Genomic DNA, 24295 nt, shown 5'->3' with positions numbered 1-24295 from the left:
TCCTGCGGCCGACCCAGAACCCCATCGGCTGGTCTGTGAAGTTACTCCTGAGTCGCCTCTCTTCCAGCTTCTCATGACCCCTTGCCGTACAACTTCCTTTGCACTCCAAAAAAAAATAAGCTTAACAAATGTTTGCCTCTGGTATTTATTTGTATTGATTTACAGACATTCAATATTCTGCCGTTTGCCAGGTTTGGTCACAAAGCACTGCAGATTACAATGAAAATCAAAGGTAGCAAGTATATGAAAGGAAAGAGCTAGTTAAGCTTTTGTGCCATTTCACTTGCACGACCTCCTCCTCCTGCTGCCTCTCGGAAAGCGAGATAAGCGGACGGGCAGTGGCCTCAGTCTTGTACAGTTCAGTTTGGCGTGGGGAAGAGCCTCCTGTGACCTCTCTGGCAGGTACCTTGTCCACCCGCTTCCTCCTGCCTCCCACCCAGCCAGGGTGTTACGTCTCGCCTTGTGGCGTAGCGGCTCCGCGCCATTTCTCTGGAACTGGACATCCTACTGCGGACGAGGACCCAGCAATGATTTGTACAAAACAAGCAGCCTCTCCCTAGCAGGCCTGGATCTCCCCGCTGCCTTGCCACACTGTTTGGAAACCATAAGATCATCAGACCTGGTCACTCCTAGACCCCTCTCCTTTTGGTAATGAACAGGGCCTGCTTTCCTGGGTGGTCTTCAGCCTAAATGCACGACTTTCAACTTTTTTTTTTTTTTTGCCCAGGGGCTCAGTTTCTGCAGCCTTGAACGCTCCTCAGCCTTTCCTTATTCACTCAGTGGTGGCAGATTTTTTTTAATCACCTGCCAAAGGACAGACCCTCCCTTCTAAGCGCCTTTGCATCCGCGCTTACAAAACCACCCCCAGGACTGATCCCGCGGCTCCTGCCGCTCCCCCTCCTCCCTGTGCTGTGACCTCCATTTGCCGCCGGCCTCGTTTCCCTGTCACTTTGCCAGTTTCTAACCCACTTTACCCAGCTCTGCTCCTCACTGTTTTTATGAGCCTCTGTTCTGGGCTCCTCCAGCACCCTCCCCAATTTAATTCCCCTATCATCGAGTCAGAAAAGTAACAATTTGATTTATTTGGAAGTACTTCCCACCGGTGGAGCCACCGCGCTTTCCTGTAATAATTCCCCACCCCTGAGGCCTGGAGTCAAGGACCCCCCGACCCCCCCTGCCTCTTCAGAGGGACGTCACCTGCCTCTTCCCAGGGCCCATGAAACACTCTCGTGACTTATCGAAAAGGCTGCAAATAGTTCCGCTGGCCCCGGATAAATCCCCAATATCTTCTACACTTTCCATCCAAACCCTCTTGTCCGGAAATGGACCAGGGCCCACCTCTGTCCCCTTTAGGATTGCGTTAGAAAAAGAGAAGAACGTTAAAAGGGCTCGGCTGGGTTAGGCTGAGGGTCTGCTGAGTCCATCAGAGTTTTGCAGCCGAGCAGCTAGCGCTTGTAATTTATGAGCAGCGATGCGTGGCGTAGCACAGGGACGTCCAGTTTCTATTTTCTCTTGTTTGCCTCTCCTGCTTCTGTGGAAAATCCACCAGAAATGCACCAACACTTAGTGTTCTTCTATTCTATTTATTAACCAGGTGATGGACAAAAAGGCCCGTTACGGCCTAGCTAGTCTGTCAATCCACCCACCTGCTCAGCTCCACAGTCCCTCAGTGTTTATCCCAATGTGATCTGGTACCATTATATTGTATATCTCGCTCGTATGTATGGCATCTGTTAGTTACGAGGTAATACGTTTGATACCGTTTTGCTTCTATTGTGTGGCATTTTATTATGTTGTAATTTTATTATAATGTTAATCAGTGTTAGCCCTTTGGGTCCAGCGATCCTTAAATGTAAATATAATTCAGCAAAGAAAATAAATAAACGGAACTAATTCAGCTGGTGCTGGGGCTGCGGTCTGGAAATGTTAATCTTACTGTGATGAGAAATGGTCCCCAGAATGGCTCCTCTCAGGGGGGGGGGGGGGGGGGCAGAGAGGCGCCCTGGAGATCAGCAGCAGTTCTGATTCCAGAATGTTCTAAGCTCAGCAGCACCGCCCCCGCCTTCCCCTCCCCCCCCCCTTCCAGTTCCAGAACGTTCTAAGCTCAGCAGCACCAGCGGTTCCGGAATGGAACTCCAGGCATTGTTGAGACTCAGGCCACAGGCTCTATGTACACGATGACAGGAAGATGGATAACTTCCTAGATCCGAAAACCAGGAGGAACGTGCTGATCTTCATCACAGGAGCAGGGACGGCCTATCTAGCGTACAAAGTTATCAGCTCGGCACTCCTCGGCTGTCAACAGGGCCAGGACGCAGTCAGCATAGCAAGTGAGTGTCGGGCGCAACGGGCCCTCCATTTGTGTCACGGCAACCAGAATGGAGAACCCCGAGCAGGGCGGGCGGGTGGAGGAGCTTCACTACGCCTGCCGACGTTAAAAAGGAGAGAAGTCTTAGCAGCAGTTTGCTCAAAATGTTTACCTGCCTGCTCTTTGTCATCTGCTGCATCCCCTTTTTGATATTATTCTTGGCTCTGCTTTCTTTCTCATGTCGCATGTGTACATATATATATTGCTTAGGAGGAATAAAAGGTGTGCACCTTTACGTTTGGCCAGTGCAGGTTGCCTGGCCTCCTACTCTGCAGGTTATCTCAGGAGGTTCCCACGCCAATGCAGCAAGCCCTGCTCACAGGGCCATTATGGAATGCCTTCCCTCTCCTATGCTATGCTGGGGCATCGTAGGAGCCTCGGACATTATGCTGGGAACTGGAATTCCCATGTAGGGAGGTGGCTTTGTCTCTTAGTGTTCAACTGGATTTTAGAGTGTCTATGCATTAACAGATTTCCAAACTTGTCAAAATAGCTTCTTATTTTTCTTACATTTTTTCTGTTGGGTTGGACCACGCTTAGAATTTCAGGTGTTGCAAACTTTAGTTTATACCTTAGTTTGATTCAAAATCAGTTATTGCAACGCCTGGTATTTGGGGTTACTGCAAACTCAATTTAAATGGCTGTAGATCTTATAAAAAAAAAAAAAAAAACCAGCCGCAAAATTGATTCTTAATATTAAAAAGAGGTTTAATCATGCAACCCCTTTAATGGAGGAATTGCACTTATTCTTGTCATCTGTTATATCTAATATTTTGAGGTCTATGTTGAAATGCATTTAGCTGGATAACTAAGAAGTTATCCAACTAAGGAGAATGTGTCCACTTACCCAGCTAAATCCTAGCCAGATATGTATTTAATTGGCTAGAATTTGGCATTCCAGGTCTAGTCCAGAGGCATTCCAGGGAGGAGCTGAGCTAGCCAAATACATTATCCATTTAACTCCAATATTTAGTGTTAGCTCTGCTTGGCCCATACACCTCTTCTAAAGTTAGCACTGGGTATATTGAGTGGCATGACTGTGCCACTGGATACATGGCAATAGTTAGCCAAAGAAGTTTAACTGGCCAGCTAGCAAAGCTGCACAGTGGCTGAATATGGACCTCCTTCTCGAGAATTGCACAAAGGTCAATCAAAGATTCTCCCTCATCATTCTAACGGTGTTTATTGAGAGATTAATTTAGAGATTACTCTGACCCAGTAGGGCATATCTTATGTTCTTATCTTCTAACTACTTTTAGCTATCAAGCGCCATTGTTGTAGAATTCCCTTCCGCTTCATATTAAGCTTGAGTTAGATTATTTCAAATTTAGGAAGAATGTCAAGACTTGTTTTTTTTTCTCAAGTTTTTATTCACTGATTGGCTTTTGGTCTGTGTATTTTATAAGAAGTTTTCTGAAGTTAATATCGATTTTTATTTTATAGTTTTTCTGTGGTATGTACTTTTTATTGTAAACCACATTAATTTTGTTCGCTACGTGGTATATCAAATGTAATAAACATCAACATCTGTGAACTCTCTCGTGCTCTTCAGCTCTATAGGTGTTGACAAGTATTTAAATCCTTAGGACTCGCTATAAGGCATGATTTGACTAAGAGCAGATCTGGCGAGCTGAGGCGGCTTCTGACGCTGTTGAAACACCAACCAGACAACTTCACGAAGGGTATGCTTCTGCATGGCATCACCAGGTGCATCTACCTACTGGATTACGAGGTGAGAGCCGGCAAGTCGTGGCCACGTGCCAACACATAAAGAGAACTTGCAGGATTTGAGAAGCCAGGGAAGAGTTTTGCATAGAGGATTTCTGAAGCGATGGAACTGGAGTTAAACTCACAGTATACAATGCCTGATATCACATCAGCTGAGAGAGTACGCGTGTGAGAATGGGTGCGCGAAACGACTGTTGGAATTGTGTGCAAAGAGAAGGAACTGATGCTACTGGCGCTTCAGTTCTTGTAACCAGGGCCAGATTTAAGATTACAGGTGCCCATAAACATAGGACCAGTCGGGGGAGGAGCAAAAGATCCCTTGGTACCCTAGGCATGTGCCCATACTGCCTAAATCCGGCTCTGCCTGCAACCACTCACTCAATCCTCTTAGAAAAGGCCTCTACAGACCTTTGGAGTGTAGTCTTAAGTCTTCCCCTGGGCTTATTGGTTCTGGAGAAAGAGGGAGTTCTTTGCTGGGTGTGCTACCTTTTTTTCTGATCAACTTAAGAATTAATCACCGAGCCGGTGGAGCCCAGGAGACACAGCATAGAGGATTATTGCATCTGAGCCCACACAAGCCCCTTCCCTAGATTTAAAGAGACTTATGTGGTCCCAAAAAATCATGAACACCATCTCCTTTTTTTGTCTGATCGTTCTCGTGTTGTTCCGATAAAAGATATTGGAATAAAGGGTTGTTATGCTTTATTATAGCTTTCCTTGTTCAATCTAATTAACCTTCAAAACTGGAGGTTTTCACAAAAAAGAATGAACATCTTTCATTCACGTCATATCCCAATACAAAAGGATATGGAACCAAACGAATGTACGCCAGGAAAATAAATGCTGCATTTTTGTCACCATACGTGGGTTTGGTTTTACTTCGGATCCTAGTGGTGCCTGTAGCAATTATTTTGGTAATATTTGCTATATAAGGTCTCTATATTTCCTTTGTTAAAATACGTCATGGCAAGTTCTATGTAAGAGCCGCAGTAGTAGGAATACGAATATCTCCTGCTCAGGCATCGCTAGGACCAGTTCAAACTGGTGTGCTGGTGGTGACGTCTTGGACCAAGAGTTTCTTCCCTGTGCACTCAAATGGAAGGAGGTGTGGAAGACGAAAAAATGAGATGAAATTATCCTCCACTGACTTGCGTTTACAAAATCTTTGGAGAAGGAAAAGTGGGAAAATGACAAGAAGTTTGTCCGATGAAGGTGGGGTTGGCCACTCCGGGGAACAAGTTAAAGCTCTGAGCTTTGCAATAGTAAACTTCAAAAAATATCTTTGGAATGCACTATGTAAACATGCATTGTCCTAAGATTGGGAGGTTGCTCCTGCTTTTATTTGTTTTTCCCTACTACTACTGTGAAACTCAAAAGCAAATTAACAGGGTCATTCTTTAAAATGTGACGGGCTGTTTTTATTTATTTATTTATTTATTTATTTATTTATTTATTTATTTAACATTTTTTTTTATATACCGAGGTTCTGGTAACAATGTTACCAATCACTTCGGTTTACATATAACTTTGGGATGACATAACACAAGTGTCTTACATAGAACAAGGAAATGAAGAACTGGGTGAATAATTAATTAAATTAAATTAAATTGCATAAAACATTAAGAGATAAAACATTAAGAGAGAAAACATTAAATTAAATTTCATGAAACATTAGGAGAAATAACATTTTTAAATTACTGAAATCTAACATACTAGCGATTCGGATCCTGCGATATGGGATGCGATAATGGGCGCATGCGATAATGGGCGCATCGCGAGGGGAGGGATTTAAATTAGGGAGGAGTTTGGGCGGGGTTAAGGCTAATGAGGTGGTGGCACCACTGCAGGCGATAATGCTTTGGACATTATTGCCAGCAGTAGCGCGGGAAATAGCACCACCTTTTGCTGTGGTGCTATGGGGGGCGATAGTGTGCGTTGGACGAAACTGCACCGCTGCGATGCGGCCGGCTGCACACTTTCATCCCCCCTGGCCCCTAGGCCTATGTGTATTCAAATGAGGCAGATACCGAGCTGGTAGGCTCATAACACCCAATGCACACATGCATGTTAACTTTCTCACAGCCATGAAGCTGTAAGAAGGTTAATGACAAAAGGAAGCGAAGAGGAGTAGTCTGTCCATTATGGTTTTATGGTTTTATTTGATTTTTTTTTACCGTCACATCAGTAAAAACCTTCACAACGGTGTACAATCGTTTAAAATCGAGGAAATACAATGATAAAATAAATAGTAATAACAGCTAAAATATCAAAGAATGAAAATATAACATTATCAATAGCTGCTAAAATTGGACAAAAAGTACTATATAATAAGATAAGATAAATGTTAATAATACTAAAAAATATGGAAGCACAACTAAAATATACACTAATACAATAAATAAACAAACTAAAACTAAAATATATTTTCAAAACAAATAAAAGCATACTGTTGATTATTGACCATTCTCTGCGTAAGTGCATGTAAATAGCCACGTTTTGAGGTTGGATTTAAATTTCTTTGTATCTGTTTGCAGCCGTATTTGTGTGGGCAACGTATTCCAAAACTTTGGACCTGCGATTGAGATTGCCCTCTCACGTACTTGACTAAGCCTTGCTGTCTTTATTGTGGGAATCTTTAGCAGACCTTTGTTGGCAGACCTAAGATTTTTTTGTGGGATATGCAACCGAATTACCGGGTTAAACCATTCAGTCTTAGTGCCGTGAATTATATTATGAAGAATGCAGGCAATTTTGTATTCTATGCGATAGTTTATAGGGAGCCAGTGTAATGAGACTAAGATAGGGGTAAATATGATCACATTTTCTGACCCCGGTCAGGACCCGTGCAGCGGCTTTCTGTAGTACTTGAAGAGGCCTTGTTGTACTACGTGGCAGCCCTAGTAACAGGGCCTTACAGTAGTCGATATTTGAAAATATCAGGGCCTGGAGAACTGTCCTAAAGTCCTTGGAATCCAGTAAACGTTTCAGTCTTCTCAGTGTTAGGAGTTTAAAGTAGCCCTCCTTCAATTTTGTGGTGATGTGTTTTTTTAAACCTAGCTCGGTATCCAGTGAAACTCCCAAATCCCTTACAAACAGTGATGGTTTTATCTTGGTGTTGCTGTCGAATGATAGGGAGGGAATGTCATTATTCACATACTTTCGACCTAACAGCATTATCTCTGTTTTATCTGTGTTTAAAAATAATTTCATATGCTTTAACAGTTGTTTAATAGCATTTAAACAAACTATCAGAGGTTTAAAAGAGTGTTCTATTGTATCATCAATGGGTACAAGAAACCCTATGTCATCAGCATAGATATAAAAATGTAATCCTAAACCAGAGAGAAACTGGCAGACTGGCAATAGATATATGTCAAAAAGTGTAGAAGAGAGTGGGGACCCTTGTGGTACTCCAGTTTCAAGAGGTATCTTGCTAGATATTGAGTTTTTTTATCTTGACTTGGAAGGATCGGTTACTGAGGACGGATGTGAACCAGTTTAGGACGACATCGTCAATTCCAATTTCTTTTAGACAGGAAAGTAAAATAGCATGATCAACGGTGTCAAAGGCCGCCGATAGGTCCAAAAGGCCCAACAAGTAACTCTGACCTGAGTCAAAACCTCTTAAAACCGTATCTGTCATAGAAATTAATAGCAATTCATTTTTCTAAAACCGAATTGATTGTGAAATAAAATGTTGTTGGATTCTAAATAATTGTCTAATTGCTTTTGAATAATTTTTTTCGATGAGTTTAGCAATAAAAGATAAATATGATATGGGTCTAAAATTATTTGGTTGTGTCACATCAAGCTTAGGTTTTTTTTAGAATGGTTTTAATTATAGCGTTTTTTTAGAATGTCTGGGCAAAGACCTTCTTTTAATGATAGGTTGATTATTACGGCAATGGGCTTTGCGATTGTGTTAGCAATTGTTTTTAAGGTGGTGATTGGGATAGCATCAGTTGGGTGTTTTGCTGTAACTTTTCTATGCTCTTCCTTTTCATAAAGAACATAATCTTGCTCCCTAAACCCTGGAAATTTGGAACAGAGCAGAGCTTCGGAGGAAATTTACCAGCTCTGCGTCCCCTCAAAGTCAGTCCAATGCAGGGATATGTATGTGTTTGGAATGAATAGGAAATGTAAATAAAATTTCCCCTTTCATTTCAATTTGTTCTTAAAATAAAAAATAAAAAAAAACAGACAAAATTTTGTTTTTATTTGTTTTGTTTAAAAAGAATTAAGACCACCAGTTTGCTTTAAAAAAAAAACAAAAAAAAAACCCATCCAAAATATTAAACACTCCTGGACCCCCTTAATCTGTAGTGAGAATTACTTCACTGGGTAGGAGTGATCACCTGTAGCTCCTGAATCACCGCTTCCACTATTGGAAGCGATGCTGGCAGAATGAGGCCGGTTGCCATTGTTAAGTTTTGCTGTACAAAACGACACTGGCTTGAGCTTAAATAAAACTATGATTAAGGTCCTTCATTTTCAGTTTAAACCGATTTTCACCCATAAATTCTCAGATTTTTCAAAGGTGACACTTGGTTTAAACAGATAGTCACCCTTCTTTCAGGCTGATTAAAAAACAGCTCCACAGCTGCAGATGCAATGTTTCTAGGCCTCGGCCACAGCTGGAAGTCAGTGTGGGCCAACGTGCATGCTTTGCTTCAATTCCCACCTCCCCCAGTGAAAGCGCTCACCCTCCAGTGCCGCCCGTGCTGTACTTCAAATCCCGCCTCCTCACCCCCCAAGCAACCAAAGTGCCTGGGTGCCATGAATGCATTTCAAACAGGCTCTGTCCAACAGAAGCACTTTCCGGATAAAAGCAGACGTGCAGTGCCTCAGAACGTGGCAGCTGCTGAGGGAGAGAGGAAACGCCTGGAACCAGCACCTGTAAGGATAAATGCTGTTGCCGTGTGGAGGGTGGAGGAGAAGAGGGAGAATCTCAGCAGGGTGGGAGAGAGAGGGGGTCATGCTAGGCAGGGGATGGGGGTACAGATGGGGATGCTGCTGAGTGGGAGACTGCTCAAACATGTCGTACTGTCCTGGCTTCTAGCCACAAAAATAAGCTCTGATATTTACTGGGAAAACGCGTCATTTTTATCAATGATTTTCTCCTGTTTTGTCATAATAAACCCGGGAAAAATAAAGAAGAATAAAGACTGAAAATGAAGGTCCCTGACTTGTTGTAGCTTGTCTTAGATGTGAAAGAGTTGCGAAGCACTGGTAGTTCTTAAGCCTTTGCATGGTTGTCAGAGCCTGCAGTGCAGTTTGAATGGTGCATGGCACACACTTTTTTTTTTCAGGTGGTTGTGCAATGCCCACCACTGTGCACTGTTGGCCCTGTGTCTCTGCTTCCTGATTAGGTCATGATGCTGAGGGGTTATACAGACCATTCATTTATGTATGAGGCAAGGCTAAAGAGATAGGGCTCAGAGAAGAGATAGCTGAGGGGAGATATGGTGAATGTCTACAAAATCATGAGAGGACTTTATCAGGTAAATGTGAATTGTTTGTTTACTCTTTCCAATAATAGAAGAACTAGGGGGCACGCCATGAAGTCAGCAAGTAGCACATTTAAGACTAATCGGAGAAAATTCTTTTTCACTCCACGCACAATTAAGCTGTGGAATCTGTTGCCAGATGTGGTTTAGCTGGGTTTAAAAAAGGTTTGGATAAGTTTTTGGAGGAGAAGTCCATAAACTGCTACTAATCAAACAGAAATTGTAGATTGGAAGAAACGACAGAAAATAATTTTTTATTGTAGCTATTTTGTTTTAAATGTAAACAAATCTTTTTGTATTTGAATGCATTTAATTTTAGTTTTTTACAATGTTTTTATTGTAAATTGCCATGATTGTTAACTTTAGAATGACAGTATATAAATAAATACATATGAAATATAATCAAGTTGACTTAGGGAATAGCCACTGCTTGTTGCCAACATTAGTAGCATGGCATCTATTTCATGATTGGCCACTGTTGAAACAGGATGCTGGGCTGGATGGACCCTTGGTCTGACCCAGTATGGAGACTTATATTCCGTTTATTCCACAGATCATAATAACATACCTAATAAAATATAACACGATTCATGCATGTGCTATTTTTTTCTAGGCCAAGTACTGCACAGATGATGACATTAATCTTATTGGATCTCTGCTGAATGATGAAGAAAAGGGCATAAAGATCCAGGCATTAAACGCACTGAACGCCTTTGCCAGCCTGGAGGCGAAGCAGTATAAGATTCAGGTGACTGTTGCCTCAGCAGCCTCAGTATAACACGCTTGATATGTTTCCCGTTGGCTTCTGTTCTTCTTCCCAACCTGTTTGTCATGGGGGTGCCTGACAATCGAGACCCTAAGCTCATGCAAAGGCGCTTCAAGAAGCCATCTCTGAGGTTCACTTATTGACTATCTGTCTTCTTACAGCCGTGATCTGCAGTGACCTTCCCAACCCCCGTTCAGCTTCTGGAGCCCTTCCCGTCTTATCAATAAGCGACTTAAGCTAGCAGGGATGTGCATTCACTTAAAATTAACCTGCATTCTGAACAGAATAAGGTCATTTTTATTTTCTTTTGTTAAATCCAAAATGAATTGAAAACGACTCTGGAAAACCTGAAAATGTTGGGATTTTTCATTTCAACAAATAACTTTGCAGTCAGTGCCCACTAATAAAGAGTGGTATTCATTCCCAGCCCTGGAGGCCCGTAAACAGGTCAGCTTCTCTGGATATAACTCATGAATATGCATGAGATAGATTTGCATGCAACGGAGGCAGCGGGCATGCAAATCTATCTCCTGCATATTTATTAGGCCTATCCTGAAAGCCTTGTCTGTTTACGGCCCTTGAGGGCTGAGAGTGAATACTACTGATTGTGATTATTAGTATGCACTGACTGCAAATAGCTTGCACTGTTGACAAATAATAGTGCGTGCTGTTTGCCAAAATGAAAAGTCCAAAGAAAACAACCCCCCTCCCAAAACGAAATTTGGCACAAACAACAGGTGGAAAAGGAATGAAACAAACAGCCCGCACAGCCCTAAAACTCAGCCTCAGCAGGGCAGGGAGACCACCAACCAAACCATTTCGTTTTCACTGGCACGTTTTATATTTTAATTACAGGTGGAAAACTGTTTGAGAAATGTTTGTTGCAGAGTGTCATCCATGGCGGTGGTCTTCAAACCAGGACTGGGGACTCGCCCAGCCAGTCAGCTTTTCAGGATATGCAGGAGATCTGCTTGTGTACAGTGCAGGCAGAGCATGCAGATAGCTCTCATGCATATTCATGGTGGAGGTCCCGAAGCCTCGCCTCCTGGCTGCCGAGGACTGGGTTGAGGATCACTGGCAGCAGCCAGGGAGAAGTCGTGCATGTGCAAACTCTATGGCTGCCATGTGCTTTTGGACAAATTGTCAAGTAATAAGGAAAGATTTTTCAAAACTTGTTGTTGTTTTACTGTTTAAGAATAATGATATTGTCCTTGGGTACTCCCGCTGTGAGGAACTGGTTCCTGAGCTTCCCTCCTGACTCTCTTACCTTACCCACTGGCCACCACCCAACTGGCATTCCCCTTTCATAGAATTTTGCTTCTTTGGGGATGAGGATGAGGAGGTGATCCCTAATATGTAATACCCAGCGGAGAGGGTGGGTCTTAGTGGTCAGTGACTAGGTCAGTCTTAAATCGCCTGAAGCAAAATCAAGACTTTGTTTTTTAAAAACTTAGTTCATGTCATAAAACAATGGGGTTTCCAACAGATCTCTCATGGAAAAGCTACCAGCCCTCCAGTACTGGAGATGGCACAGGATATGCAGCAAAGGTGGATCAGAAGAGAGAAAGCAGCTTTGGCAGAGGAAGGGCAGAATAATGTGAGGGAATATTGGAGGAATAAAAAACAGCACAATTTGATGCACTTTAGGAATGTCCTTTAACTGGACCAATGAAAACCCTGCCCATCACAAGAGCTTTTGAAAGCCGAAATGGGGTTCTGTGACCCTTCCTCCCTGCCTGAGCTCCTGCTACTCACTGCCACTGCTGGGGAGCGGGGGCAGGAGAAGAAGAGCAGAGGGGCCATTAGCCTCTGTAAGGAAAGGCCTGGGCTTAGCCAAAAAGTGAACCCACTTAGGAGTAAAAATAAAATATTGAACAGAGCGCTAAAAATGCATTGCTCAATTATTACTACCGCTTCATAATTGTTACTTGTTTTATCAGGAGGCTGAAAACTGAGTCAGCCATGCTGGGCTTTTGATTCTGCAAAACACAGGATCACACAGATGTGAGGTGCAGCTGATATCTTGGGCAGATAAGTTGTCTTTATAGACGGATTAAATCAAAGAGCAGAGATAATGAGCTACTTGAGGCATAGCTGTATTTGAAGGGTTATATTTGAAAAGAAAGGTATTGTTTCCACTGGTCAGCTCATAAAACAGGCAGGGTGAGAATCCTGATCAGACTCAGCACACCCGGTATGCGAGAAAGCGGATGCCCCACGCGCTCGGACATGTCCGATAGCAAGAGATCGCGCCGTTGCTTTACACTGGTGTTGCTGCACTGTCCTGTAAACCTTGACGATGTTTCTCGCCTAGGAATTTGTACCCCGAGTCATAGAGCTTGTCACAACCATCTGGGACTCGGACCTGCACATTGCGGGTTTGAAGTTGCTGAACTCAACCACCATGGAAGATTATGTTTTCATGATGATAAGGAGAGGGATCCCTTCCTTCATGGAAATCCTACAAGGCAAGAACCACCTGGCACAGGTATGGAGAGCCTGGTGTTAGTCCCTCATCTTAATACCTATTCACAAGCATTCCAGATTTTGCCAAAGTCATGCTGGAACTAGAGTCAATCGTGACTCCTGGGAGCACCGTCCCAGCCGGAGGTCGTTCACCATTCCCTAGGGTGATGACTGCTGCTTTGAGTGGTTGGGCACAGAAGGTGCTATGAGCTTCTTTGCTCACGTACACCGTCTGAGATCTCCTCTCCTTTCCTACAGTGATGCCTGCTTGATTTCAGGGGACCCGACGGCTGAGTTTGAAAGAGCTACCGGGTCCACTAAAATCAAGCACTTCTACCCCATTCCTGGCTTCCAGTGGCTCCTGGTTGGCCCCCCTGGAAGACACGTGAGTTCTCCAAGAGGTAGTCCTGTTCTATTCCCCGTGCAGGCTCTCAGCATTGGGTTTGGTTTTGTAATTCCCCACTCCTCCAGCCCTGTAAAGTTCGGGATGTGGGTCAAGTCTCCTCTCTCCTGGGGGTTGACCTGAAATATTTGTTTTTTGTGCATTTAGTTGCAGGTTCTAAAGCTCCTGGTTACCCTGTCACAGAAGGAAGAGTTGCTGTATGATATCCTCAATTGCCAGGTAGGGGTGAAAGTGAGCACTGAGCCTTCCTGGAGAGCTAGAGCTTGAATGGAAACTGTGGCTCAGTCTCTTCACTGGAATGGAGACTATTTAAAAGGGGCATGTGCATGGGGTGGGCCATACGTAGGGAGAGGCTGAGTTCTGGATTTGCTCCTAGTGAATGCTTGGACTTCCAAAACTGGAACCCTGCATGCAATAGGAATCAAGGCAGACCTAACCTAGCCTCTTCGTGCAGACCTGGAGCTGGGTGGCCACCTTGCGCGGCCAGGAATCATCATCAGCATCACAGGTTGATCCCAGGTTTTGTGCACCCCTTCCCTGCAGGAAAGAGATGCGGCGAGGACGGGGACAATGTCAATAATGCTTGGGGGTGACGCCCAGCCTGGCACTCCACCTGGAAACGGGTCATGTCTGGCTCTTCCTGCACCTTGCACCGTGGCCGTTTTCTTTCACAGAACATTCAAACGGCACCAAAAAGAATGGCGCTGGAGATCCATCCTTTTCCTCGTTCCTTCATTTCAGTCTCCCTCTCCTCTGTGCATTCCCTCTCCAGGGGTTTCATCAGAGCAGCCAACTTACGAAAGCTATTTTAGGGGTCTTTTTGGAACAGGTGAGGGCAGACGTGAGGAACATATCACAACTGAAATTCCCTGTGCCCAGGTTCGGGGGAGGGGGGAAAGGGGAAAAGGAGAGGTTGGCAGAAAATATGGGACTACTGCGCCAAATGAAGCCTGGCTCTGTTTGCTCTTCACATTATCATTAGGCTTGTCAAGTGACGCCGGTCATCCAGGGATTGATCCAATCCTGGTTTTACAACCCCCCCCCCCCCCTCGTGCCTGCAGGGAGATGCAGTCCAATTTCCCTAAGAGAAGCAGGATCCCAGGTCCATGCATGCAATGTGGCAGAACCAGGACTGGCTCACCCAGCTTTTACTGTTTTTAGGTTGATTTGGGTCAGCAGAGAACCCTAGCTGCAGCCTGGCCTTGTTGGGTGACACATTCAGGTGCGCTTTTTTTTTTTTTTTTTTCCTTCTTCTTCTTTTTTTTTTTAACGGCTCCTGCATTCTGTTTGCCAGGTGTTCCCAGACTTCCTCAGCCTCTTCAGCCCGCAGTTACCCGGCAACGTCCTCTGCCAGATGCTGATACTGGTGCAGAGCCTGAACGTGGGCATGAACAACCCGCAGTACCAGTCTGTGTTCTGGGAGTACAACGAAGAGTCCCTGCACGAAGCTCTCTTTGGGCAGGACAGCCGCCTGCCCAACAAGCTGCTCGCCCTCATCCTGCACCCGGAGGAGGATGTGCAGAGGCAGGTGTGCCAGGTCATCCTCTGCCTGGAGCACAGCAAGAGCAACGAGAGCCTCATCGACCTCCAGAACAACACAATGCAATTAACCCCGTAGAACCAACAGGGGAAACCCAAATCAGCACATCGGACACAGCAGAATCGCCTGAACTTTTAATGCCACGCACAAATAAAACAAGCGAGAGTTATCAAGGCCCGCTGCATCTGTTCCTTCTGTGAGGACACTGCAGCCCAGATGTTATATGAATAACAATTATTATTATTATTGATAGAGTGATGTCAGTGTACACAGCTCAGTACAAGATAAATAACATGGCTACAAGGTTCCTGATACAAAAAGCTTGCGTTCTGCGTTTTCAGCACAGGGAAGGTTGAATGGCCCGTCGAAGGTCATGCAGGGATTGATCAAGGCGGGATCCAAAGCGTCTGTTTAAACTGAGGTGGGTGTCTGTCAGTGGCAGGGGAATGAACGTCAGACTTCCAGAAATGAGGCATTTTAATAATGATCCTGAGGGGGAGACTGCTTGAATTTTATGGGGCAGTCCTGAATTCCTCCAAAATGTCTTGCACCCTATATTGGTCCCTCTGAAAGTCCCAAATTCACCTCTGCTCTGCAGAACTCTGTCTCATTGCATGCATTGGGGTAAACCAGGAGCTGGTTCTGGTTTTTTTTGTCCCTTGACAAGGAGCTCCTTGGCCGTGCTACATGCAAAGGTAAATTATAAAACAACCGGTGCGGTTCTGCTTTTCTTATGGAAATCAATAGAGAAATCATTTACACATTTCTCTGAAGGCAGTGGGGTAAAACCAGGACTGGATTGGCTTGTCCCCCTTGACATGGAGCTATATGGTCCCCCTCATTCCCCTTCCCTGAGTCCCCAAGGTGTGGGTCCTCTCTGTGGGGGTGGAGGCTAATCTTCTTGGCCCAGGCAGAAGTGTTTTCCCATGTACATGTGTTACCATAGCTCTTTGGGGCAGGCACACTTATAAACCAGGCAGGACTCACTGGTTGGGTGTTCAAATGAAAGTTTACTGCAATTCCTCTTATAAGCATCAATAGATGCAAAACATAAAGTGTCCAGATACTTCCAGTGGTCCCAGATTTACATGAGACAGGATCTGGCAGGGGCTTGGAACTTGCGTTTCCTCCATGGTAAGGAAAGATGATTATCCCAAGGTGGCTGGGGAATCCTAACAGTGACCGGATCCCTTCCCACAGTACCTGAGCTCCACGTTGATTGCCGAACTTCATCTGGCAGGGTCCTGTGTCCTGGGGTGGAAACAGGGGCGGATTGGCCTATCGGGGGATCGGGCATCCCCCGGTGGGCCGGTCGCTCCAGTCACGCGGTCTGCCGTGCGCGGCTGCGAAGGAGCCGCGCTCGGCAGACCACGTGATGCGTCCTGGGCCGGCCTGGGTGGGGAATCCCTGGGGCCGGTCTTCCTCGGGAATCTGCCGCTGGGTGGAAATTCCGGTTGGGGGTCTCCTGATGTTTCTTCTCTGATGATTCCTCTTCGAAAGATAGCAACTGACCTCCCAGGAGGTTCCTTTTAGTACAAGAAACGGTGACTAAAAGTCTCCAGCTCAGGGGAAAAATTCCCCCTTTCCTCAGTGGGGGGAAAAATACAACTTGCAAAATCCTGACTCAGGATCTCTTCTCACACAGGGCGCTGCAACCTTCTTTTATGCAGGCGGAAAAGGTGCACGGCCCCTGCTGACCAGGGGATTCTGCCTTCCAGGAACCGAGCAAGTCAAAAATGAAGAAAACCAGAAAAAAATGTAAAAAGTTTCTTAAATATCCCTCATTCTTCCAGCCCTGTTACAGGAACTGGCAAGGCCCGTGTCTCTGTTCTCATTTGTCAGACTCAGAGGGCACACATGGAACACATCCTCCTCTTCTGAAAGCAAACTTCATCTGCCCTAATCTCACCTCAACTAGCCGCCCCCCCCCCCCCCCCCCGGTACCTAAGGGATGTCCAATTCCCTCTGCAGCTGACTTCCCAAGGGCTGGGACTAGGGACATCTAGTGGAGACCCCAAGGGGGGCTTCTACATATTTTTATGGCAAGAAAGAGAGCGGAGGAGCTCCACTTGCTAAATCAATAGCCCATCCCTGCCATCTGGTGGCCCCCGAGCTGTCGTCTTCCAGCAGCACTAGAACAGTGCCCGTGTGGAGCGCTTCTCTCACTGAGCCGGCGGGGATCCAAGGGGCACGGGAGGAAGGGAGAGGCCACTCACTGGACAGAGAAGCTGAAGGGGAGAGACAGAAGCAAAAGGGGTGTTCTCCGAGGAGGGGAAATGGAAGTGAGAGAGTGTGACAGGGAAGGGGGACGCGACTGGAAAGAGACTGAAGGAGGGTGTGAATTCGCCAAGGCCTTTGGCGCTGCTCCACGCTTGGAAGCCAGGGGTCGGGTGCTCTTGACAAACAGCGCCCTGCAAGGTGACCCAGGTGACCGGCAGGCTCCCGCAGTGCTCAGTCCTGGGGCAGTGGCAGTGGTCAGAGGTCAGTCCCGCAGTGCTCAGTCCTGGGGCAGGCTCGCTATAGTGTTCTTGTAGCTCATACTGCAGAAGGGCCAGAGTGGAAAGGTTTTTTTTTTTTTCTTTTTTATTGCAGGTGGGTGCTAAGGTGTCACCGGCCCCCTTTCTCCCCCTTCTACGACTTTCTAGAATCTCGGGTCTGAGCACCCATCCCATGTATCCAAGTCTCTGGCAAAACCAATGGAGGTCTGACAACATTCATAAAAGATCCCCAGTGGAAGCCCACAAAACAGTGAGCACAAGAGGGTCCACTGCCCTTACCGGCCAGCGCTTGAGTTGGCTTCTGGCTGAGGCACACACTATTTTAAAATAAATTAGAAGAATCATTTAAAAAAAAAAAAAAGCCATTTGCGGACCTCATTGTAGAAATGCGTTTTTGCTGTGGCCATGGTGGGCTCTAGATCCCGAGACTGTCGGGCTTCTGCTTAGCTGGACACAACTAATCACAAACTATTGCATCAGCTTTATTCTGCAAATTCAGCCAAGCAGGAGCCAAAAGTAACCATGCGGGATGCAGTCCGACTTCCGAAAAAGAAAGGACTACATGGCCTTGCCCCTCGAGCAGAAAATAAAAGGAAACTGCCACCTCCTGCTTTAAATAAGTCCATTTATTGCCTCTTGAATATAAGTGTTTGCATGCAGAGAGCCCAAGAGTACAAAAGAAAATGAACTGGGGAGAATATGGACACCAAAACTGAGCTACAAGCCCCGGGAACTTACCGCATCTCAGCAGGTAAGGAGGAGAAAGGCGCAGAAGGGAGCAGAGAAAGAAAAAGCCACTTCAGCAAGGTGAGTGCCCGTGAGGAAATGGAAGAGACCTAATGGGGGTGATGATATCATGGCCCACAGAAGTTACAGATGCAAGTACCAGCATAATGGACTTTCAGGGATAAGTCTGCTCTGAAAATGGAACAGCCAGATTTACCTGCACAGATTTGGGCTGCTACTGTGTGCGTGGAAATGAGCCCCCCCCCCCCCATCTCTCTGGGACTGCCTCAGCTCAGTAAACGTGTGTGACGGTGTGAGTGCACGTGATGTGGACATGTGAGAAGGTGCTGGGGAGCGGGGGACAGGCAGGTGTGATAAGGCGTGAGGGCACGTTATGTGGGCATGTGAGAAGGTGCTGGGGAGCGGGGGAGAGGCAGGTGTGATAAGGTGTGAGGGCACGTTATGTGGGCATGTGAGAAGGTGCTGGGGAGTGGGGGAGAGGCAGGTGTGATAGGTGTGAGTGCATATAATGTGGGCATGTGAGAAGGTGCTGGGGAGTGCAGGAGAGGCAGGTGTGATAAGGTGTGAGTGCACGTGATGTGGGCATGTGAGAAGGTGCTGGGGAGTGCAGGAGAGGCAGGTGTGATAAGGTGTGAGTGCACGTGATGTGGGGCATGTGAGAAGGTGCTGGGGAGCGGGGGAGAGGCAGGTGTGATAAGGTGTGAGTGCACGTGATGTGGGCATGTGAGAAATGCTGAGGCGTGGGGGAGAGGCATGTTTGATAAGGCGTGAGGGCACGTGATGTGGACATGTGAGAAGGTGCTGGAGAGTGCAGGAGAGGCAGGTGTGATAAGGCGTGAGGGCACGTTATGTGGGCATGTGAGAAGGTGCTGGGGAGCGGGGGAGAGGCAGGTGTGATAGGGGTGAGGGCACGTGATGTGGGCATGTGAGAAGGTGCTGGGGCTCGGGGTATACATGATTGTATAGGTAAAGAGGAGACAAAGGGAGAAAGGGAAGCATCCCATACTTTGGGTTTCATTGAGTGTCCATGTGAAGAGATATCTGGGGAAAGTGAAGCTGGTCCCTCTCAGTGACTTTGACAATGAGCATAGATTTGCATAGATATATTTACATAAAGAGCAAGCAGGATGGGAAGCTAAGGGTAAACAAGTCATAAGAAATATTTTTAAATACATAAATAAATAGATGGATGGTGCGTTTGCTACTACGAGTGCAGGAAAAGATGTTTGGATGTTGCGTGCGCTTTGAAGGCTGAGGTGGTTGAAGTCTTTGTCCACATTGTCTCATCCAGATGCAGGCTTGGAAGTAACAGCTGGGATTCCTGCTTCGCTGATGAAGAGCATTTGGATCCTTGCCAATGTCAAAGTCGCAGCTAGTTCTGGCAACGTCATACTTCATTGATATGGAATTACTGTAGTTGCTGCGTTTGGACTGAAAGGGAGATAAAAAAATCCGGATTACAGGAGACCCAGGCATCAAGAGGAGCCGCTGAATAGATTGGACGCAGCCCTCTGCTGTGCTAGGATAGAATATAATGCAAACAGGACAAGGAATGGTGCAAGGCGAGCCCTTGGTTCAGCCTCTTCTCATGATGGACTCACTCCTAGCGGGCGCGCTTCCCTACCCAAGGGCCTGGAACTGCCCGTGTCCATGTGCATGTTGGTAGCTGCTGGAGTCACCTCCATGTCTGACGCCACAGACTCTGCCAGCCCCTGAGGCTGTGCCCGTTCCTGGTCGGGAAGGACAAGTAAGAGCTAAGAAGAGAATGGCAAACAGAGAAATCCACCCAATACTTACTACTCAGAACAAAAGCTGCTTGCAGCGCAGAAAGAAAATCCACTCAGCTCCATCCTGCAGCACACACTCTGGCACATAGCACCCAAGGTGCAGAGCTCCCCGATTTTCTGGAATAAAGTCACAGCAGAATTTGTGTGGTTTTATTGATGCGGAAGCCATACTCAGGGCCGGTGCAAGCCTTTGCGAACCTTCCTTTATTCACCCCACCAACTTACCTATTGGCAACAGCTGCAGCTAAGCCCAGCAATGGCTCCAGGACTGCACTCCCTTCCTTGGCAGTATTGGCTCTGGTACAGCCCCCATCTGGACCTCACACTGGCAGCCCCCCCTAATCGTGTGCACTAGGTGATCGCCTAGTTTACCTAATGGAAGCAGCAGCCTTGCTCCCTCTGATATATAAAACATCCTTGAGCAAGCATTCTCTCCTTCTCCCTGTGATGGGCACCCTCCAGATGGGGGCAATGGGGAAGGGTCATCCCACAGTAGGGTAAATCAGCAGATCGTTCAGGGCTAGGTGTGTGCCAGATTTCTCCAGCAGGCATGGCATCATCTTTAAACAGGTAAAAGCTTTCATTGCATTTTATCTATATTGCAAACAATGATTCTGGGCTTATAAAGACCAATCCAGACATAGACCTAGCCAAAGAGGTTCCTGTCGGCCGAAAGACTCTGTCATTTGCCCTCTGACCCTAAGGAATAAGTCTCAAGGGAAAGGTTCTTTTATCTTCAAAGGAAATCTCCCTATGACAGTTCTTGTAGTAGTTTTGTCAGCTTTCTATGGTGTTTGGCATTACTACTCTCAACATTTCTGTAGAGCTCCTCGATGTACACAGCACTGTACAGTCATTAGACAACACATAAGAGACAGTACCTGCTCATTAGAGCTTACAATCTAATAAGACAAACATACACAGCAAAAGACCAGGACAGTTTGTGCGTGCGTACATGCATGTGCATACATGTGTGAGCATGTATGTGCGTGTGGATGCGTGCGTGTGTGTGTGTGTGTGTTTAAGTTGATCTGAGCCTCTAATCCCTCCACTTCCTGGATCTCCAGCCCAGGGACCCTTGTGTGGGTCCTTTTCTTTCAAATATTCCTGTATGCTTTCCCCTATGGCTTAATTACATTTCTATGAATTGAAAGCTCTTCTCAGTTCAGCATCCTTACCAACCTGGTCCCAGGTAAGATTAGGGATGCAGTCACACTACACGACCTGCTATTCTCTATGAAATGTGGTCACATGCCATTGGACATGAATGCGTTACGTGAAATGTCTCCATAAGGCATCAGTGACAATGATATTTCACATCTAAAAACCAGAAGTGGATGCCACAATTTCTCGGCTACAATGGAATTTGATGATCGTCCCTCACTTCAGAATAGGTTGGGCCAAGTTACCAAAATAGTGTGTGATCACATGAAAAAATAGTGTGAGTTTGCCCCAATAGTCCAGTTTTTCTGCTCATCATTCAAATGTCTCTATATCGCTCCATGGTGAGAACGCACCTTGAATACTGTGTACAATTCTGGTCGCCGCATCTCAAAAAGGATATAATTGTGATGGAGAAGGTACAGAGAAGGGCAACCAAAATGATAAAGGGACTGGAACAGCTCCCCTATGAGGAAAGACTAAAGAGGTTAGGGCTGTTCAGTTTGGAGACGAGACGACTGAGGGGGGATAGGAGAGAAGTCTACAAAATCATGAAAGGACTTGAACAAGTTAATGTAAATTGGTTATTTACTCTAGGACCAGGGGGCACTCCATGAAGTTAGCAAGTAGCTCATTTAAAACAAATTGAAGAAAATTCTTTTTCACTCAGCGCATAGTTAAGCTCTGGAATTCATTGCCAGAGGATGTGGATCCAGCAGTTAGTGTAACTGGATTTAAAAAAGGTTTGGATAAGTTCCTAGAGGAAAAATCCATAAACTGCTATTATGGCAATTAATAAGCAATAGTAGCTTGTGATTTATCTAATATTTAGGTACTTGCCAGGTACTTGTGACTTGGATTGGCCCCTTTTGGAAACAGGATACTGAGCTTGATGAACCCTTGGTCTGACCCACTATGGCATATACAGTCACAGGATGACCCCCTTAAATCACCTAAATAAAGGCAGGTCATGGCCAGCTGAACACTGCTGGGAGAACACTATATCCCCAGTACCTAGAACAGAAGATGCAGGACTGTGCTGTGCTTTTTAATGTCCTGGCAAACTCATCCAGCACATGAGCAGAGCCCAGGGACCACATGACTGGGTGTGCAAACCGTGCATCTGCACAAGGCCACCTTCCAGGTGGCAGCAAAGAGCAGCAGCAGCCACTGCAAAAGATTACGTCCCGACCAATTCAGCATTTTTAATCACTTTATCTTCACATCAAGCACAAGATGAACAGCCGCACCAAGTACAGCTTTTCACCATGGTTTTGTTTCTTTTCGTGTTTTAAGCTTTGGGGGTTTCTTTTGTGGTTTAACTCACTCTTGAGGGCAGGTGAGTGGGAGAGTTACCTGGGATTCTGATGATCTGAGCCAGGTAAGTGTTCTCCTGACTGTATCTGGATAACCTCAGGACGGCTATTTTTCTGACCACACTGACCCGGCTAACTTTAGCAAGGTGGCACTAAATGTCAGAGCTCACCAGCTACAGTTTAACCCTGCCCGGGAGCACTCGCTGCACTGCCTCCTGTTACTCAGCTATATTTTGTCTGAGTAGTTCATTAGCCAGGGGATTTTGAATTTTGGTTTTTTTGTCCAAGTAACTCCAAAGGTTACCCAGACAAAGCCTTTGTTTAATCACCTCTTTTTGTCTACAACCTTTGGCAGGGCCTAAGTAGCATTCAGCATTGTTCCCAGGGCTTAGGGAGCGAGGTTAAGTTTCTTCTGGAAAAGATGAGCAAAGAAAAGTTGTAACTGCTAATTCTTGAATTCAGTCTTTGGAAAATGAAGTGTTTAACAAACTGTAACTCTTGCTCTTTTACGTCAACACCATATGAACCCTTATACTGGGTCAGACAGAGGGTCCATCAAACCCAGGTACCGGTTTCCAACAGTGGCTAATTCAAGCCCCAAGAAACTGGCAGGATCCCAAATAATAGATAGATCCCTTGCTGGTTCTGACCAGAGATAATCAGTGGCTTTCCCCAAGTCTACTTAGGCCTAGATTTACTAACCTCCCGCAGCGCCGTGAATCTCGCGGTAACGGGGGGGGGTGGGGGGGTGGCGGTCCTGCCGGCGTCGCGCCGAATAACTACACCATAAAAGGTGTAGTTATTTGGCACGAAATAGGCAGTGATATGGAAGCTTACCTTTCGCCGTCCACGCTGTCTTTGCGGCGTCCGCCCCAGTGCTGCCCCAACTCCTCCTGTTCTGGTCTTGACACCGCCCCTTTTTGGTGATCGCACGCGAAAAGTCCCAGCCTGGCAGGAGGCAGCAGCAGAGTTTGGGGCGAGCGGGAAAGGTTGGGGACCATCAGATGGGTGAGGGAGGGCAGCAGCGAGAGTTGCAAGATGATATTTTATCTTCTACATTTTAAGTAATTTTATTCCATATTTTTCAGGTATGTTTTATTGTTAGATGCCTTGGGCATAGGTGGCATATAAATAAATAACCAATAACCATCATCAGAAATGGTGTCAGTGGGTGGAGGAAGTCTCCCAGGGCACCCAGAAACCTTGCACCAGGTCTGGCAAAAGCCAGCGTTTCTGCTGCAAACACAGACACTAACTGCAGAAGCCTAGCGCTAGCCTTCCTGACACATTTTAGGGTTGTCCCCTACCTCCATGTCATAGGGAACAAGCTAATCCAGTCCTGATTTTATCCTAGTGCATGCAGGGACTTGTAGTGCTGATTTCCCCATTGCTTTCCCTATGAAAATCAGAAGTGTAACTCCATTAATATTCATTTAATTATTTACTTATTTTGTGGGGCCTGTAACAAGCACGTGCTCTAAAGAGGCAGATGCCTCACCAGTCTTTATTTCCTTAAAAATGGGCTTGATCTAGTTCCTGCTTGTACCTACCAGGTCATTGAACATTCCATCACTCCAACTGGCCAAGGTCACATCAAGGGCGAGTAGCAGCAGCAGCAGGAATGAAACTATTTTCATGGTGTGGTCACTTTTCTGCGCTCACCGTCTTCTGGGTCGGAGTCTGCCCAATGGTGGACACTGCTTCATGCTACAAGTGTATATACCTCATCGTCTGTTGCATGTGATCAGGCCTTGTCCATTCACACAGGCCCACATCAGCCATCACGGATACTGACAGCCACGCAAGCTTAGGGGCACCATTAGTAATGCTTGTCATTTAAATGGCCACATAAAGCTCATTTCTCATTTGCAGGTGACAAATGGGTTGGCACTGAAGAGTAACCAGAAATTTTGCTGACAAAAAATGTTCTGCATCTGAAGAAAGGTGGAAAACAATCTTTTCAATTTTACCAGTCTCCTTGAGAAAAAGTCAGATTAGGCTAAATAGA

General features: G+C 45.9%; 1 protein-coding gene and 1 long non-coding RNA gene across 3 annotated transcripts in view; one reads left to right on the top strand and one right to left on the bottom strand.

Annotated features, from left to right (window-relative positions):
* Positions 1-14953, top strand: part of ARMC12 (armadillo repeat containing 12) — a 53311-nt gene extending 38358 nt beyond the window's left edge. Inside the window, exons 1-6 of one of the 2 annotated variants that reach the window (XM_029573432.1) lie at positions 2152-2330; positions 3955-4100; positions 10217-10351; positions 12684-12857; positions 13386-13457; positions 14533-14953. In XM_029573432.1, coding sequence (XP_029429292.1) covers positions 2189-2330; positions 3955-4100; positions 10217-10351; positions 12684-12857; positions 13386-13457; positions 14533-14856 — 993 coding nt within the window. In that variant the 5' untranslated portion in view covers positions 2152-2188 and the 3' untranslated portion in view covers positions 14857-14953. Of the gene's footprint in view, positions 1-2151; positions 2331-3954; positions 4101-10216; positions 10352-12683; positions 12858-13385; positions 13458-14532 lie in introns of those variants that run through there. The other variant, XM_029573434.1, reaches the window with a different exon arrangement.
* Positions 14954-19218: 4265 nt separating this feature from the next.
* Positions 19219-23960, bottom strand: LOC115074224. The gene is made up of 3 exons (XR_003852211.1): positions 23838-23960; positions 19821-19927; positions 19219-19454 (listed from the first exon to the last, which is right to left on the bottom strand). It is a non-coding gene; the product is annotated as an uncharacterized LOC115074224 (long non-coding RNA).
* Between the last annotated feature and the right edge of the window lie 335 nt (positions 23961-24295).

This window comes from Rhinatrema bivittatum, chromosome 12 (assembly GCF_901001135.1).
Source record: "Rhinatrema bivittatum chromosome 12, aRhiBiv1.1, whole genome shotgun sequence".
Classification (NCBI taxonomy): Eukaryota; Metazoa; Chordata; class Amphibia; order Gymnophiona; family Rhinatrematidae; genus Rhinatrema; species Rhinatrema bivittatum.
The sequence above is the reverse complement of the archived record's forward strand: the minus strand, read 5'-3'. Positions and strand labels throughout refer to the sequence as shown.